The sequence below is a fragment of the Sprattus sprattus genome, assembly GCF_963457725.1.
Source record: "Sprattus sprattus genome assembly, chromosome: 9".
NCBI classification, from domain to species: Eukaryota; Metazoa; Chordata; class Actinopteri; order Clupeiformes; family Clupeidae; genus Sprattus; species Sprattus sprattus.
This window is the reverse complement of record NC_137928.1, coordinates 29,222,013-29,239,509: the sequence shown is the minus strand read 5'-3', so window position 1 is coordinate 29,239,509 and position 17,497 is coordinate 29,222,013. Positions and strand designations below refer to the sequence as shown.

Below are 17,497 nucleotides of genomic sequence, written 5' to 3'. Positions count from 1 at the left end.
ACTAAATCTTGTAGATTGCCCACACAATTTGTGACACTTGTTTCAGAGGGCACAGTTGGTAGTCTTTAAAGAAGAGGCACTCAAAAAAGGTAAACCAATTGTTGTTGATCGGTGAGCTAATGGTATTGAAAGATAAGCTAATTGTTGTGATGCAATACTAAAGTTTACCTATAGTGAGCATTACTAATAAGCAAAATATCAAGTAATAATACAAATCTGTAAAAGATACAAAATATCTAATTAGTATAAAAGGTCTAATCAAAGTCATCAATTATACTTTAACCTACTGAAAGGCAAACAAACACAAGCATTTCAATTTGGTTTTGACTATCACAGCCAGATTACATGTGAGCAGTCAACGAGCAAAACAAGTGAAGACAACAAACCCAAATTGTAGGGGACATAAATTAATTTAAAGAAAAACAATTGAAAGTTGCCATAACTTATTTATTTAAGAATAACTGGATGGGCGACATTAACTGCATTTGATAAACCACAAGCACTTTAGGCAACAGAGACAATTGACACTCAGGGTCTAATGAAGCTCTGGACCTAAACACAAATATTTCACATTAGGTCACAACACCCTGCTACCCTTTTATAGTCTGAGTGTTGCCTTTAAATGTCTAGACCCAGGTGTATGGGTCAGTCTTTGAAGACATGTTGTGTAACCTTCATGGAAATATGGGCCAACAGATGACAGACAGGAACCCGCCCATGTAGTGCCTGCGAGAGGAGGGAGGGCAGTGCTGTCTGTTGCCAACATCCCAAAAAGGTGACAATCCAGTGGAGGTGACAAGATGGGATCTGCACGTATCTGCCGGTATTTCCAACCCCGTTTAGTGACAGTTCTGTTGGGGTGTAGCTGGCAAGTAATGTGTTTTCTGTATTTCTTCATTGTTGCTTTGAATTAAACCAGCGTCCAGCGATAGAGCCTAGGGAGAAGCCTTGCTTCTTCTGTTGAGCCAACTCTGATAGCCGCTGTTCCTCTTCCTGCTTTGAGAAACACGAGATATATGAGAAAGCATGAACATATACACACACGCATGCACAAAGATAAACATGCTGGTAAGAGGTTATACTGTATTAGTAGATAGAATGCTCCACTGTGGTTCAGCAGCATCACTAGTGCTGTTTGAGTTCTGCCCATCAGTGTCACTTCAGCATGACCAGATCCATGACACTGGTCTGCGCCATCAAAATGGTTATATTTTTAACATGGGATGAAATTCAGCAACAAGACCACATATAACGGTCATTAAACAAGCAGTCTGTTTAGAGAGTCCAAACGTAGTGCCATGCTTTGGCATTGTTACCTGAGTGATCACCCTCTCACTGTAATTATCACACTCTGACAGGTCCAGCTTCACTGAGATGTAGTTTAGTGCCTTAATCGTACAGTAAGCACAAGACTACAGATACACTTGCTGTGCAAAATAATAATAAAAAACATTGTAGATCTACCATCACAATGCAAATCATTTTTGACAACTTAAACTAAAGAATCACCTTTAAACAAACACATTTAAAACACAGACACATCCTGGAAGCGCATGGATTAACAAAAGCAGTTCTCCAACTGGTTTGATGTTTCTCATAACCACTTTGTGTATAAAAAGTATAGTTCACCTGTGCCAGCTGTGCTTGTCTTCGTTTGAAGGCTTCAATGGGGTCATCCTCAAGGGCATAATTCTCTAGCACTGTGCGGACATCATCAACTCCGCTGATTGCAATGGCTACCAGAGACAGAAACCCACCGTTAAGATTTGTGCACAGTATGGATGCACAGATGAATTAGTTCAATTAGTAACAGCTGATAAAACCAACACTAGAAATGTGATTTGCTCATCAGTATTAGTCAGCTAGCTGTAGCTGCACGGATCAGGCCCAAGTTAAAGAAGTGCACAGGAAACTGTAACAGAAATGTGTTGCATAAACTATGGAAAAACCCAATGTATGGATGAATAGAAACATCACTGCAATTCCATAACGATAAAGTCTCTCATCAGCAATGCTGTGTTTACACTATAGTCAGCTGACATTATTGGAAATATTATTTGATGCCAGTGCATCACTAGAGCAAAGAACATGGCGTAGTGTGTATCTCAACAGAGGGGAAAGCAGACACATTCTAAAGCAAACAAACCCACGCACTCTTCAGGAAGGCAGCCAGGTCATAGAGAGTGCGGTCTTCAGAGTTTCCATCCCACTTGCGAAGCGCCATGCCATTGAAAGGCTGCAGGTTGAAAGCTTCCCGTTTGCAGTCCACCACGATAACTTTAGAGGTGTCTCTGTTCAGACAAGATACATCCTGCAAAAGACAAATCCATCAAAAGGATGTACAAAACGACTTACAAAAGGTAGCCCTGGAATCAACGAAACATTAACAAACAGCACAGCTTTGAGGATTTTAGATTTAAATCCTGACTTGAAGTGTGGAGTGGTCATAACTGTCTAGTGAGACCTATAGAGTACTGAACACAACCAAATGTGCAGTAGTCAAAACAATATGCCATCTTTAACAACTGCAGTAGCTTGAAGTGGACACTGTTCATATTTTTGCCTGAATCAGCTTGTCTGTTGCAGTTTTAAATAGATAATGGAGGGTAATGGTATTCTATCAAGTCACCCAGTGAACAATTTAAAAAGTGTTGTGGATGTTAAATGCCTCCCTGCCAATTCGATCAGTTAATCAGGATTTGTGAATTTGAAAGCCAAGTTCACAAGTGTTCCCTACCTCATCTAGTGGGCATTCTGAGAAGTCTTGAACAAAATACTGAAGTAAATGTGCATCATCAGTTGTGAAACATGAAATGGTTTTAATAGGAGTTTTTCTGTATCAAAAGACTTGCCCAAATCTAGATGCTAACAGACACCATGCAGCAGGAAGAGAAAGCTTTGAACAGTGATTCTGTAGGCCTGATCAGAGCTATATGCTCATTATATTTGAAATATAAATGTAAAGATTTGTTAATTAAGGATGGAAATGACTAACTGAATGTAGAGCAGACCACTCTCTACTGGAAAACAGTCACAGAAACAAGTAGAGGGCTGTTTGCTGGTTCTAAAAAGTAGGATCCTTTACCCCTATCAAGCACACCCACACAGACATACAGACAGACAGACACACTTTCGCCTGCACCAGCCTGCTTTAAAAGCCATGTTGGCTCCATCAGCGGGGTCATCTCTGTCCCCATGAACTGTGAACAAAAGCCCCAGAGGAAGGAGGGAGGGCCACTAGACAGGGACGCCATGATGGCTCCATCAGCGGGGTCATCTGTAAGCCCCAGAGGGAGGAGGGAGGGGGTGGGCCACTAGACAGGGACGCCATGTTGGCTCCATCAGCGGGGTCATCTGTAAGCCCTAGAGGGAGGAGGGAGAGGGGGTGGGCCACTAGACAGGATGCTGAGGCACACGTCAGCCTGTTCTCTAAAGGGCCCTTTACATGAAGCCTAGTTTGTCAAACTAATACAGATAGCTAATACAGATAGCCCTATCATTTAGACGAGCACTCTCTATCCGCACACTGTATCCGCAACGATCCAAATCGGGGGTAGAAAGTGAGTAGATTTGAATCGGTACGGGGGCTGGTGTTCGTATGCACGGATTCACGCAACCTGATGACGTCATTGTCCCACGTGATCGCTTTGCGATCTCCAACCAATATATATATATATATCACTTGTTCTCCCTCCACTTCTCACTTGTGGTGGGTCTCGAATTCACTCTCATTAATCCAGCCTACTGATTTTTGATTAGCCTCCTATCTTTTTTTTTTTTTGAACAAGGTTTTTTTATTGCTTTTTAACGCACAGATATTAAATTGTACAGTACAAATATTAATTCAAGAGTCAAAGAGCACAAACTCCCACCACCCCACCCCCTCCCACACACCCACCCAATCCCCCTCCCACACACCCACCCAATCCCCTCCCTTAACAAAACAGGCATACAGATACATCTCAAGACACACAAATCATAAGCACAGTAAAGATGAACCTAAAACAAACACACACAAAAAATAAATAATAATAATAATAATGAATAACAATAATAATAATAAAAAAAAAACATGGTGGACAGAGCATTGGTGGTTAGCTGCAAAACAGATTATTGAAAGGAATAGATATATGTCCTATAAATACTAGGGCAGTGTAGAAGGAGAATAGGAAACCAAATCAAGAGAGTGTTTGTAAGTCAGAGAAGTATTGTATAAATGGTTGCCAGTGCTTGAAAAATCTACTTGTGTCCCCACGTAGAGTGAATTTGATTTTCTCTAATTTTAAGAAAAACATGAGGTCTTTCAACCAGACAGATACAAGAGGGGGCTGTGGTGATTTCCAGTTGAAAAGAATTCTACGCCTAGCCAGTAGGGTGGCGAATGCCACAACATTTGCATGGGTCTTGTTTAGAACGTGTGGGGTGGGCGAAACACCAAATATGGCTACAAGAGGGCATGGTTCCAAAGTGATTCCTAAAATTTCTGAGAGAATTTTAAAGATGGAGATCCAGTAATTGTCAAGTTTGGGGCATGACATATACATATGAGTCAAGTGGCAGGGTGTGCCTCCACACTTTACACAAATGTCCACAGTGTCTGGGTATATTTTGGATAGCCTTGAACTTGACAGATGCATTCTATGAACAATTTTAAATTGAATCAGGCCCAAACGGGCACATGATGACGAATTACGTATTCTGTTGATGGCTCTCTCCCAGAAATCTTCCTCAAATTGTACGCCCAACTCCTGCTCCCAGGCAGCGGCGCTTTTAGAGCACTGCTCTGTGTTAAATGACTGAAGACCCCGATAAATGTGGGAAACAAGTGACCTCTGATTGGGTTGGAGTTTAAAGAGGTCTTCCCATGGCTGCCTAGGGGGTGAAGAGGGGAAGACAGAAAAAGTCTTTAAGACACAATGCCTAATTTGAAAGTATCTAAATAAGTGTGATGTGGGCAAGTCGTGTGAAGCCGATAGGTCTGTGAAGCTAGCAAAAACTCTGTCTGTGTATAAGTCATTGAACGTCTGTAGGCCATTTCTCTCCCACAACCGGAATGCAGAGTCTAGAAAAGAAGGTGGGAAAAGATGATTGCGGTTTATTGGCATAAGAGTAGAGGGGGAGTATGATTTAAAATGGCGCCTGAATTGATACCAAATTTTCAAGGCGTTACAGACAATTTGGTTATCTGTGTAACGAGAGGGAGATGTTGGAAGTGGTGAGAAGAGGAGAGCAGGAAGTGAGGACGACACACACGACCTCAACTCGAGCTGGCACCACGGGGCTTTGGCGTTATGTACCCAAAACAGAAATTTATGGATATTTGCTGCCCAGTAGTAATACATAAAATTTGGCAAAGCCAGTCCTCCACTGAGTGAGCACTGCTGCAAGAGAGATTTCCTAATCCTAGGAGTTTTTCCATTCCATATGAAGGAAATGACTGCTTGATCAATAGATTTAAAATATGATTTAGGCAAAAATAGGGGGATACATTGAAAAAGATATAGAAATTTTGGAAGAATGTTCATCTTAACTGCATTAATTTTACCAAGCATAGACAGGGGCAGATTACGCCATCTCTGGAAAGCAGACCTCATATTGCTGAGTAGGGGGGTAAAATTTGCATCTAATAAAGAAGACAGTGTTCGTGTAACAGTTACTCCCAGGTACTTGATGCTACAGTTTTTCAGTTGAAATGGTAGGTCAGACTGGGAAAGCAGAAGAGCCTTTGTGTTAATAGGGAGACATTCACTCTTTTGTAGATTGAGCTTGTACCCAGAAAAGGAGCCAAAGTTTTGTAATAACGACAGAATGTTAGGTAGTTGAGAAAGAGGATCAGTAATGTACAAAAGCAAATCATCTGCATACAATGCAAGCCTGTGTTCAATGCCCCTACGGGTTATCCCCAGGAATGAGGTTGAATTCCTGACAGCTATGGAGAGGGGCTCTATAGCAATAGCAAAAAGCAAGGGAGAAAGTGGGCAGCCCTGGCGAGTACCACGAGATAAATTGAAATATTCAGACCTTGTATTATTGGTGTTGACAGAGGCGAGGGGCGAGGTGTACAAGAGGCGTATCCAGGATATTAGTGTATCCCCAAAGCCAAACTTTTTCAGAACAGTGAAAAGGAATTCCCACTCAACTCTATCAAAGGCCTTTTCAGCATCCAGAGAGATGACTACTTCAGGGAGTTGACACGTGTCTTTGGAGTAGATAATATTAAACAGGGTTCTAATATTGAAAAATGAATGTCTGCCCTTAATGAAACCAGTCTGCTCCTCAGATATTATACAGGGAAGAACATTTTCAATGCGGGTAGCTAACAGCTTAGCTAAGACCTTAACATCAGCATTGAGGAGACTCAGGGGCCTGTAGGAGCCACACAGATCAGGATCTTTCCCTTCCTTTAACAGAAGAAAAATTGAAGCTTGTCTTAGAGTGTGGGGGAGAGAACCCTGCTTTAGAGATTCCTCAAACACAGAAAGAAGCAATGGGGCCAATTGAATGTGAAATTTCTTATAGAATTGAGGAGGGAACCCATCTGGACCCGGAGCTTTGCCTGATTGCAATGAGAAGATAGAAGACACAACCTCATCCAAATTTATAGGGCCATCAAGTTGATCAGCTTGAGTGGAATTTATATTGGGGATATCTAAGTTATTAAGAAAATGGAACATGTTATCAGAGTTGGGTGGGAACTCAGACGAGTACAGAGAGGAATAGTAAGACTTAAAAGCAGAATTTATCTCAACAGGGTCAATAGTTAAGGCACCTGAGATATTTTTTATCTGTGGAATAGTGCGCCCTGCTGCATGACGCTTTAGCTGATGTGCTAGAAGGCGACTGGCTTTATCGCCATATTCGTAGTAAGAGCCACGAGACTTGAGCAATAACCTCTCTGCTGCCCCCGTTGACAGGAGGTCGAACTCAGCCTGAAGGTCAAGGCGTTGTTTATAGAGCTCAGGAGATGGGTTCAGTGCATACTGGTGATCAAGGTCAAGAATGGCATTGGAAAGGTCTGTCTGCTTAGCTTTCCTAGTTTTATTTTGGTGTGATACATATGATATAATGTATCCCCTAAGGTAAGCTTTGAGGGTATCCCATAGTAAAGAGTAAGATGTGTCAGGAGTTTGGTTTATCCTAAGGAAAGTGTCAATGGATGTAGAAATTAATTCACAGAAAGAAGGGTCGGATAAAAGTAAGGAGTTCAGTCTCCATGGGGGTCGGTCCGCACGGTTGGAATTCAAGTCAATATCAAGAAGCAAGGGAGCGTGATCTGAAATAACAATTGGTAAATATTTTGTGTTTGTAACCTTTGGGAGTAGAGAGCCATCAACAAAAAAGTAGTCTATACGAGAAAATGTATGGTGGACGTGAGAGAAGAATGAATATTCCCTTGCTAAAGGCTTGTTATGTCTCCAAGGGTCAATATATTTATGCTGCACCATGAATTCAGAGAAAGCTTTGGACATAGACGATGGAACGCTGGTTCGAGCACTGGATCGGTCAAGCACAGGGTTGATAACACAATTCAAGTCTCCGCCAAATATTAATAAATGGGTGTTTAGGTTTGGGATCTGCATTAAAAGGTTATTAGCAAATTCTGAATTATCAAAATTAGGGGCATATACATTCACCAAAAGAACCGGTGTGTGGTTAATAGAGCCCACTATTATTAAATATCTACCATTTTTATCAGCTATGACTTTAGCTGGGGTAAAGTGCACATTTTTGTGGATTAGAATGGCAACTCCTCTGGCCCTGGAATCAAAATTAGAGTGAAAATAATGTTGAGCCCAAGGGGGTTTTACTCTATAGTGGTCCTTAACACGCAGGTGAGTCTCCTGGAGAAAAGCCACATCTACCCTTAACTGTTTTAAGTGAGACAACACTCTAGATCTTTTCACGGGGCTATTCATCCCTTTCAAATTCCAGCTCAAGAATCTCAAGGATAAATCATTTTTAACATGATTACCCATACCTTAAATCAGGGTGAATAAAAAAGCAAGATGGGTAAGAGAAGTAAGCACATAAGCCTACACCTAGCATAAACCAACGGACCTCAGCTAGGAGGGGTAATGTTAGAGCAACCACCAGTTGATCACAAAACTGTAAGATTAACCAAAACAAATCAAAACACATGAATGAAGAAATAAAAACATACAGAAAACGAGACAAAGTCACATGCGCACACAGGTAAAAGTTTCCCCCCCTCCCTCCCCTCCCCCAGTCCCTAGATCTCCCTCCCCAATCGAGAGAAATCGCGGGAAAACTCATCATCAAATTCCGATGCATCTAAAAAAAAGCAAGTCTCCTCTTCTGAACAGAGAGGCTCCCCGGTGAAAATTACACGTTAAAATTACACATTACACATTAAAATTACACATTAACCAGTATTTAAAATTGCTAATGATCAAAACACCCCTGCGATAAGCGCAAATCAGTAGGCTACAGGGCCAGACATAGCTCATTAAAACACAATTGTCTAATACGGATAGTACAAGTAAATTAGTGAAAGAATTTCCAGAACTTTTATAAACGACCCAGGAATAGCACCTCATAGTATAAAACAAATAAGAGCTAGCTTGCAAGCTGACAAAACACTAAAATAACCTTAACAGTGTAAAGCAGGCTAGCTGCCAATGAGTTCTAGCTTGCCAGTAACCTAGCAAGCAAACTATGGCTAAACTATACGTGGGCAGAATAGTAGGCTTAGCGAGCTAGCTGCCATATGGAACTCAACGAGATTCAAAATACTTATACTTATAGAAAGCCCAGACCCTACTACACCACTGAATGAAATTGACTGTCAAACCAGCTCTGTGCATCCCTGGAGGAATTGAAGTGAAGTTTTTCATTGCCATGGTCGATACGAAGTACGGCTGGAAAACGCAGAGAGAACCGCACATCCTTCTCCTTCAGACATCGTCTCACGTTGGTGAAAGCAGCCCTCTTCTTAGCGACGCTAACATTGAAGTCCGGGAAAATGTAGACCTTTCGACCGTTATGAGTAAGCTGCTTCTTGTTGATAATCCCCCAGCGCCAGGCTCGCTCCTTGTCCTGATAGTAGTGGAACCGAACGATGAAGACCCTCGACTTTAGCCCCTTGGCGCTGGGATCCGATGGTTTAGGGCCAATGCGATGAGCTCGGTCCAGAAGTGGCGGTGATTGGAATACACCTGGCCCCAGAACATCAGAAAAAAATGTGGACATATATGCCAATGGATCAGCTCCTTCTGCCCCCTCAGGTATGCCAATGACTCGAAGATTGCAGCGACGGGAGCGGGATTCTAGGTCTTCCATTTTATCCGTTAGCTGCTTGTTAGCCGTGGCAAGATCTTCAACAGCTTTTTCTAGCGACACAACCCGGTCACTGTAAGAGGAGAGGTGTTGCTCCAAATCGACGAAGCGGCAGTCTTGAGAATCAAACTTCGCTGTAAATCCCTCAATCGCATCAGCAATGGGCCTCAGAGCAGCATCAATCGCCAGTTTAAGTTGATCAGTAATGGCAGAAGTTAGGTCAGACATTAAAGCAGTACGAAGATTGTCCAAATCTACAGGTAGCTTAACAGGGGAGGCGCCATTAGCACTAGCAGACGAGGCGCTAGCGTGGTCAGAGTTCTTAGTTACAGCAGACATAGTTGTGGTAGTAGTCCTGTTCCGACGCTGTTTCTCCATTCCAGTAAAAAAAGGGGATATAAAACTGTAATAAGACAATAATACGGGGTGTAACTATGTGTGAGAAAATGTAAATATGAAAATTTTGAAAAAACAACCGGGAGCTCTCTCCACCTGCGTCTTGCTCTCTCACATGCTCAACCGGAACCTCGATTAGCCTCCTATCTTGATCTAATTCATTTTATTCAGACGTTACATATCTTTCATGACCACAAATATAAATTGGCCAGCGATTTAATTTGCTTTTTTATTCATACATTGGTGTAAAATGGTCAGAGTAAAGCCTCATGGGAAATGGGATGAGAAGATATGTCATGTTGTACTGTTCCAAACTCTTATTATCAATAGAAAATATAATTCATTTTCACATAACCTTTAGTCTGTCCACTGATTTTATTAACCACCAAAATGTAATGTTGCTAATTGGAGCTTGAATGTCTTGTGTAATGTGTTTATCCGTGTGCTGTGCTTTATCCGTGTGCCGTTTTTTCAGTTGTCTGTAGCAGCGCTATAGCGCCACCCACAGGCGTGGGGTATGTACTACAGCCCGCTCAACACAATCTGGTGCCTCCGTGTTTACGAAAGTCTCTCGTTACCAGGCTCCGTCCTTAAGAAATTAAAAGATTTGATTTGTGTGAAAAATGAACCCGTTTAGGTGAAACTAGACTTCGTTTAAAGGGCACCTAAAGCCCCTTTCAAATAAGAATTAAATTATTGTTAATAAAGTGTCAGATAAAAACAATCTGTAACCGAACACTAATTGCCATTCTAAGTCGTCAATCACCACAGACACTAGTTGTCTTCATTCCCTACATGAAACTGCATGTTACGGAATAGTGAGGGCAAACTTCAGCAAGATGAGGGAGCCAGCACTGCCAGCTAAGATGTCTAGTATAGATACAGCATCATATTTGTAGTACCAGGACTATAACTCATAATTCCTGGCACAGTCATAGTTTACCTATTGAACTTTAGCTTAGGGAGTCACCTTCACAGTTGGCAGTTGCTAGGCATTCCTACTCAAGCCGAGGCAGAATTCTGTTGTTAATGTTACTAGGTTGATGGATTACTACTACTAGGGGATATTCATGAGAATTGGTCGATCAACCAAGAAGTTCAAAAAAGTTGCTTTTAAAGAAAGTTGAAAATGGTGCTTGATTGAAAATGGTAACAACATTTTGAGAAAATGGGCCAATCAGATTGAAGAGTTCTCAGGGCATCGGAGGAAAGAACTTTTGTTTCCACATAATTTTGAACAGTGCTTTTGGTTCCAGTCAAGCAGCGTCCACAGGGCATGGCATGGCGGTGTAAAGCAATAATACTACACTTTATTTATATAGCACCTTTCATGCAAAAGAATGCAGCTCAAAGTGCTTAACAGCAAATACATTACGTGCACAAAGAAATAACACGCAAAGTGATCCACATAGAAATAGACATAAAATAAACATAAAAACTAGGATAAAGTGCAATTGTTTTTTTTATAAATAATAATAATGATTAAAATTAGCATAAAAACAGGGAAAGAGTGCATCAAGATGAGAAAAAAACATTTAAATCATAAAATGCATGACATAAGATAGAAAATAAATCTCTGCAGAGATATATTTCATCTAACCCCTTAATATCACGTTATATATTATTAATAATAATAAAGCTTTATTTGTATAGCACCTTTCATACAAAAAATGCAGCTCAAAGTGCTTTACATAGAGACAGAATCAGGAGCATTCACAAAATAAAAGAATCCAACACAAGCAGTAACATTTCACACATTTCAAATATGTAAGATTTAAAACATCTAAAACAAATCAGGAGCACATCACACAATAAAAGATATAAAAGATAAACATAATAAAAGAGAAAAAAAAAAAGATATAAAAGAGATATAAAATAAATAAATGGATTTAAAAGATAAACACAATCAGGTCTTGCTAAATGCTCTCATATATAAAAATGTTTTCAGGTGTTTTTTAAAGATACCCACTGAGCTTGCCTGCTTCACGTACAAAGTTAGGGTGTTCCATAGCTTTGGTGCATAATAGGCAAAGGCAGCTTCTCCGCTTTGCTTGTGGAGTACTTTGGGTACAGCTAACATATAGGCATTTGTAGATCTAAAGTTCCTTTGTGTTTGATAGGGTTTTAAAAGCGCAGAGATGTATGAAGGTGCTATTCCATTTAGAGCCTTATAAGTAATTAACATGACCTTAAAATCAATTCTGTAGGAGACAGGGAGCCAGTGCAGTTCAGCCAACACAGGGGTGATGTGCTCCCTCTTCTTGGTCTTTGTTAAAAGTCTAGCAGCAGAATTCTGTATGAGTTGTCATTTTTTGATATGTTACCTACTGGTGATAAAAGCATGGATTAATTTTTCTGCATCTTGTCGCATTAAAAAGGGGCGTATTTTGGCAATATTTCTCAGGTGAAAAAAAGCTGTCTGGGTAACTTTACTAAAATGGGGCTCAAAGTTTAGCTCTGAATCTAAGATGACACCTAGGCTGGTTGCTTTTGGTTTGACTTGATGTGCCAAGTTCCTAAGATGACAGAGAACGGTGTCTCGACTTGATTTTGGCCCGACCAAAAGCACCTTTGTTTTGTCATCATTTAATTTTAAGAAGTTTTTGCTCATCCACTGATTAATGGAGGTTAGGCATGCCGTGAGGGAGGAAAAGCCATCTGGGTTGGTTGGTTCCACAGAAATATAAAGCTGGGTGTCATCAGCATAGCTGTGGAAGTTCACATTATGCTGAGTTATGATGTTTCCTAATGGGAGCATATATAAGGAAAAGAGCAGAGGACCAAGGCAGCTTCGCTGGGCCACCCCAAAAGGCAATTCGTGTTTAACTGATACATTATCTCCTAGACTAACATAAAAATCTCTGCCAGTGATGTAGGTTTGAAACCAATTTAAAACATTTCCGGAGAGACCAACCCACGTTGCAAGGCGGTGAATTAAAATGTCATGATCAATGGTGTCAAATGCCGCACTCAAATCTAAAAGAATAAGGATTGATACTTTGTTTAAATCAGTGGCAAGTCTGAGGTAATTTACTATTTTTACAAGGGCCGTTTCGGTACTGTGATTTGATCTAAAACCTGATTGGAACTTTTCCAATATGCTGTTTTCTTTGAGGAAAGTATTTAGTTGATTACAGACAACTTTTTCAAGTACTTTGCTCAGGAACGGTAGGTTTGAAATAGGCCTGTAGTTACTCAGGATGGTGTGGTCAAGATTCGTCTTTTTAAGCAGAGGTTTCACAACAGCGGTTTTAAAAGCAGTTGGAAATATACCTGTTTCTAATGAGGTGTTCACTATCTTAAAAACAAAGGGGGCCAAGCTATCGTATACTTTCTTGAGGAATTTAGTGGGGACTGCGCCCAAGGCACATGTTGAGGAGCTGGTCTGAGTTATAATTTTGCTAAGCTCAGGTTGAGTAATGGCCTTAAAAGAACTTAGTTCTGGGGGGCTAATTTTGGGTGTACTATCAATTGTGTCATCTGTGCTACCAATAGCCTCCCTTATTGAAGTTACTTTGCTTTTGAAGAATTCTGCAAATTCTTCACATCTTCTAGGAGATGCCTGAATGAGTATGTCAAGCGGTGTTTGGTGTAGCAGCCGATCAATGGTAGAGAACAGAATCCTAGAGTTTCTGCTATTTTCAGCAATTATCTTAGAGAAGTGGATCCTTCTCTCATTCCGAACAGCTCTATTATAATTTGTTATTTTTTCTTTTAAGATGTCCCGGTGAACCTGTAACTTTGTTTTTCTCCAAGTTCTCTCAGATTTCCTACAAGATCTTTTTAGGTCATGGATATTTTCCAAGGAGAGGATTTCCTTTTGGGCCTTTTTTTTTAAAACTGTAGCGGGGCCACTCTGTCAAGCAGTACAGTTAGTTCACTATTGAAGTCATCTATCATTTGGTCAATAGAATTGTTCAAAATATCTGGATTTAGGGAGTTACTAAGGGTTAAAAACTGCTGCTCTAGCATCCAGCAACCGTGATTTTATTGTAGTTTCAGGATGTATTTTTATGGCGTTTAGTATAAAATTAAAAGATACACAATAATGATCAGACATATTTATATCACTCAACGATAAGTCGGTGACTTCTATCCCTCTAGAGATGACCAAGTCAAGGGTATTGCCATGGTTGTGGGTGGACTCTGTGACATGTTGTTTTAGCTCTAGACTATCCAAGATGTCAAGAAAGCTACTGGCTCTAGCATCTGTCATCTTGTTGATATGGATATTGAAATCACCATTTACAATTATCCCATCATAACTGGTGATTATGAGCGACATAAGATCGGAGAACTGGTCCAGAAAGCCAGTCCAAAGTTTGGGAGGGCGGTATAAGGTCAGTAGGAGTATAGCTGGATCGGCTTTCAGAGTGAGAGCAATGTATTCAATGGTAGAGAAGTTGCCAAAGTTGACTCTAGTGCAATGTTCCCTCTAAGCTGTGCGCGCGGCCGCGCAGGCCAGTCGAAGAGGCCGCGCAATAGATTTTTCAGACAGCGCACATTTTTCAGACGGCATAAACAATTTTTTTTTTTTAAGGTTTAAAAAACTGAGCATCAAAGGGGATGTAGGCTAGGCAATAAACATTTAAAATACTGACATGTCTGACAACCAAGCCGGATGTGCGTTAGAATGTTTACAAACAAAATTTCCTTTAGCTCTCTTGCCGGGCTCTGCTCCAGCAGTTATAGGCTACCATGGCATGGCGAAAAGAAAGACAGAGCAGGTGCCCCAGAAAAAGGTCTGCCTAACGTTTAAACATGAGCGGCTAGATGAAATAGTCCAAACTGACTCAGGTAGGATAAAACTTTCAGACATATTTACATATGCTCGGAGGCAAACGCGAAAAGAGTTCGCTCGTGGGAAACCATGCAGTGAACAAACGTGACATTATTCTGTTTGTCCTTAAAGTTTGTGAGCACTTGGATGCCCGCTTCCCTGAGCTGAGTTAAAAAGTTTGATCAGCGAGAAGGCAGCAATCAGTTGAGCGAGTACAAAACGGATGGCACCCAGGCTAGGGCAGTTAGTAAATTTGATCATGGGCTGAATGACGTGACCAATCTTGCGAAAAGGTTCGAAGCGCTTCTGGAGGAAGCATAATATGCGGTCCCGGGACGCATTTGTCGAATCCAAGTTCACGGTTATTGAAAAAAGGTGGACGCTGAAAAGTGAGCATTTTCCAGATCTGGTACAACTTCTTGACATTTGTGGCACATTCCAAGCATCTAGCGCCGACTGTGAACGCGGTTTCAGTCTAATGAATGCCACGAAGACAAAATCGTGAGGCGAGAAGATTTGAGGTTGAAATTTCCAATATTTTCAATTAGACCTATTAGGCCCTATTTAAAGTGATCTTGATAACTGCAACAACATTTTGACATATGTTTAGTCAGAAAGGTGTGTCTTCCATAGGCCTGCAGACAAGATGAGCCACACAGCCAGATAGGCCTAGCTCCCTCAATGTAATTCAAATTACATGTTTTGTAGCTTAGTTTGTTGCAAACCACTCCAGTTATTACATTATTTATAAAGGCTTCCTTTAGGAAAAAATACACCATAATTACTATATTTATTGTAAAGCACTGCATTAGCATTTTTCTTTCAATGAAGTTCTACTTAAATGTTGTACCTGCTGAGAAATGAGAAATATTTTGTGTGTGTGTATATATATATATATATATATATTAGTGCTGTCAAACGATTAAAATATTTAATCGCGATTAATCGCATTTTTGTCATAGTTAACTCAAAATGAATCGCGATTAAGGAGTCCAAGTTCCTTGAGGATGGGGTTGTCCAGTCCAGGAGTGGCTGCAGGGCGAAGTCGGCAGAGCTGCGAGCTGGTATAGTTGAACACCATGGTGACCGATTAGCCGATATGCTGCCTAGCCTCGCTAGCTACACTGTGGTGAGATGGAGGAAAGGCGGAAAGTTGTCCATCCAGGCGAGAATGATGGTTGGATCCCTGAGCCCTTTCTCTTAGAGCCCTTTTCCAGGTGGGACGGACAATGTTGAGCGTCTTTCAAAGATGTCAGCGTCCTCGCCTCAATAAAAATTAAATAAAAACAAGTCTCCGGAGTGATGTTTTTGGTAGCTGAACTAACGAAGACCCTTATAATGTTTTAAATAGATCGAAAAGTACAAAAATCAATGGCTATGTACAGCGATTTAACTTAACTACGCTATTATATACAACAGAAGAACTGACATTTAAAATAAATTAAGATTATCGTAAAAATCTGACAAAAACTGGGCTAGACAGAGCGGCGTTAGACTCGCCAGCGTCCCCGTAACCTAGCAACTATATCAGGATGAACATAAAAAACAGCATTTGACGATCGCAGTGTTCTTGAAAGCAAGTATTTGCCTTGAGCGTTTGCAATGTAACTTGGTCCTAGCCCATAAAGGGCTTTGCATATAAGGTTACTGGAAGCCAGTGCAAAGCAGCTAAAACTGGACTTATGTGCTCTCTCCTCTTTGTTCTGGTTAATAGCCGAGCTGCAGAGTTTTGAATGAGCTGTAGTCTCCCAGTGTTTTTTTTCGGGTGGCCAGTAAGAATTGCATTACAATAATCAAGCCGGATTGAAATAAAGGCATGAATCAGTTTTTCAGCATTGTTTTGATTTATAAATGGTAGTACTTGAGCAATGTTTTTAAGGTGGAAAAATTATGTTTTCGTCACCTTGTTAATGTGAGACTTGAAGCTAAAATCTGAATCTAAAATGACTTGAAACCTCCGATTTAATCCAGGGAGTTAATTTCCCCAGATTATAAAACAGTATTTCTCTTTTTGTTTTAGGGCCGACTAGTAGGATCTCAGTTTTGTCCTTGTTTAACCTAAGAAATTATTGCTCATCCACATAACTATGGAAACATACGTGTTGTTTTCTAATGTTATCTATAATGTGATATTGAACCGCAGGAGGGATGGTTACAGAAAACAGCCCTTTGCATGCCTATATAGATATATAATTTAAAAACAGCCCTTTGTTTGCCTTTATAGATATATCATTTAAAAACAGGCCTTTCCAGCTCTGATAATCATTTACAACATAAATATGGACTAAACTACAGTTTAAAGACTTTAGACTGTAGATCTGCATCCTTATTATACTGCAAAACGACACCGCCTAAATCGACTGTTACTTCATTCCCACTGACATCACACAGGTCATGAGTACTGCAATTCCAGCATGGGACTTTTCCAGCACCACAGTGGACAACCAAGAGTGCTGATCCAATGGTGCCGTGGGAACCTCAGGATGCCCACCAATTGTACATTATTTGATTGAAAAAAAAGAAAAAGGAAATGCCTTATTTGAAAGTTTTGACCGGTAGACTAAATATCTTCTCTGAGAGGCTAATTGGGATCCACATAAACAGGTTCTTCAACATGCAGGTTGATAGGAAACAAGGAAGACTCACCTTGACATGATGTCCCTCCATGTAGCGTGTGGCGTCTCTGAAAAGGCGATACATGACAAAGCCTTGGGGGTCTATGCTGTCAATGAGGGGATAAGCTGTCTGTCGGGAGAGATGAGAAACTATTGGAGATCAAACTTGTAGCATAGTACACTTTCAGGATATGATGCAATCATGAATGGCAAATGTTCTAAAGCTTTGCTGTAGGGTGATGACATCGAATTGACTATATTTCAAATTCATGAAGCTATGATTTTGCTACACTGTGCCTGAATTAAGAACAAAGTCCTTGTTTTAGCTTATCTGTTCTTGCCTGACAGCTTACATAATAAAACACAGAAAATACATCAATCACACAGCTTAATGGTCTTAACACATTGT

At 40.6% G+C, this 17,497-nt stretch overlaps 1 protein-coding gene across 2 annotated transcripts in view; it reads right to left on the bottom strand.

The window, feature by feature from the left end:
• Positions 1 to 441: 441 nt before the first annotated feature.
• Positions 442 to 17,497, bottom strand: part of timm50 (translocase of inner mitochondrial membrane 50 homolog) — a 52,188-nt gene continuing 35,132 nt past the window's right edge. The window contains exons 9-12 of one of the 2 annotated variants that reach the window (XM_080844617.1): positions 17,120 to 17,218; positions 2,155 to 2,311; positions 1,630 to 1,736; positions 442 to 996 (exon numbers count right to left, since the gene is read on the bottom strand). In XM_080844617.1, coding sequence (XP_080700743.1) covers positions 895 to 996; positions 1,630 to 1,736; positions 2,155 to 2,311; positions 17,120 to 17,218 — 465 coding nt within the window. In that variant the 3' untranslated portion in view covers positions 442 to 894. The remainder of the gene's footprint in view (positions 997 to 1,629; positions 1,737 to 2,154; positions 2,312 to 17,119; positions 17,219 to 17,497) is intronic. The other variant, XM_080844618.1, reaches the window with a different exon arrangement.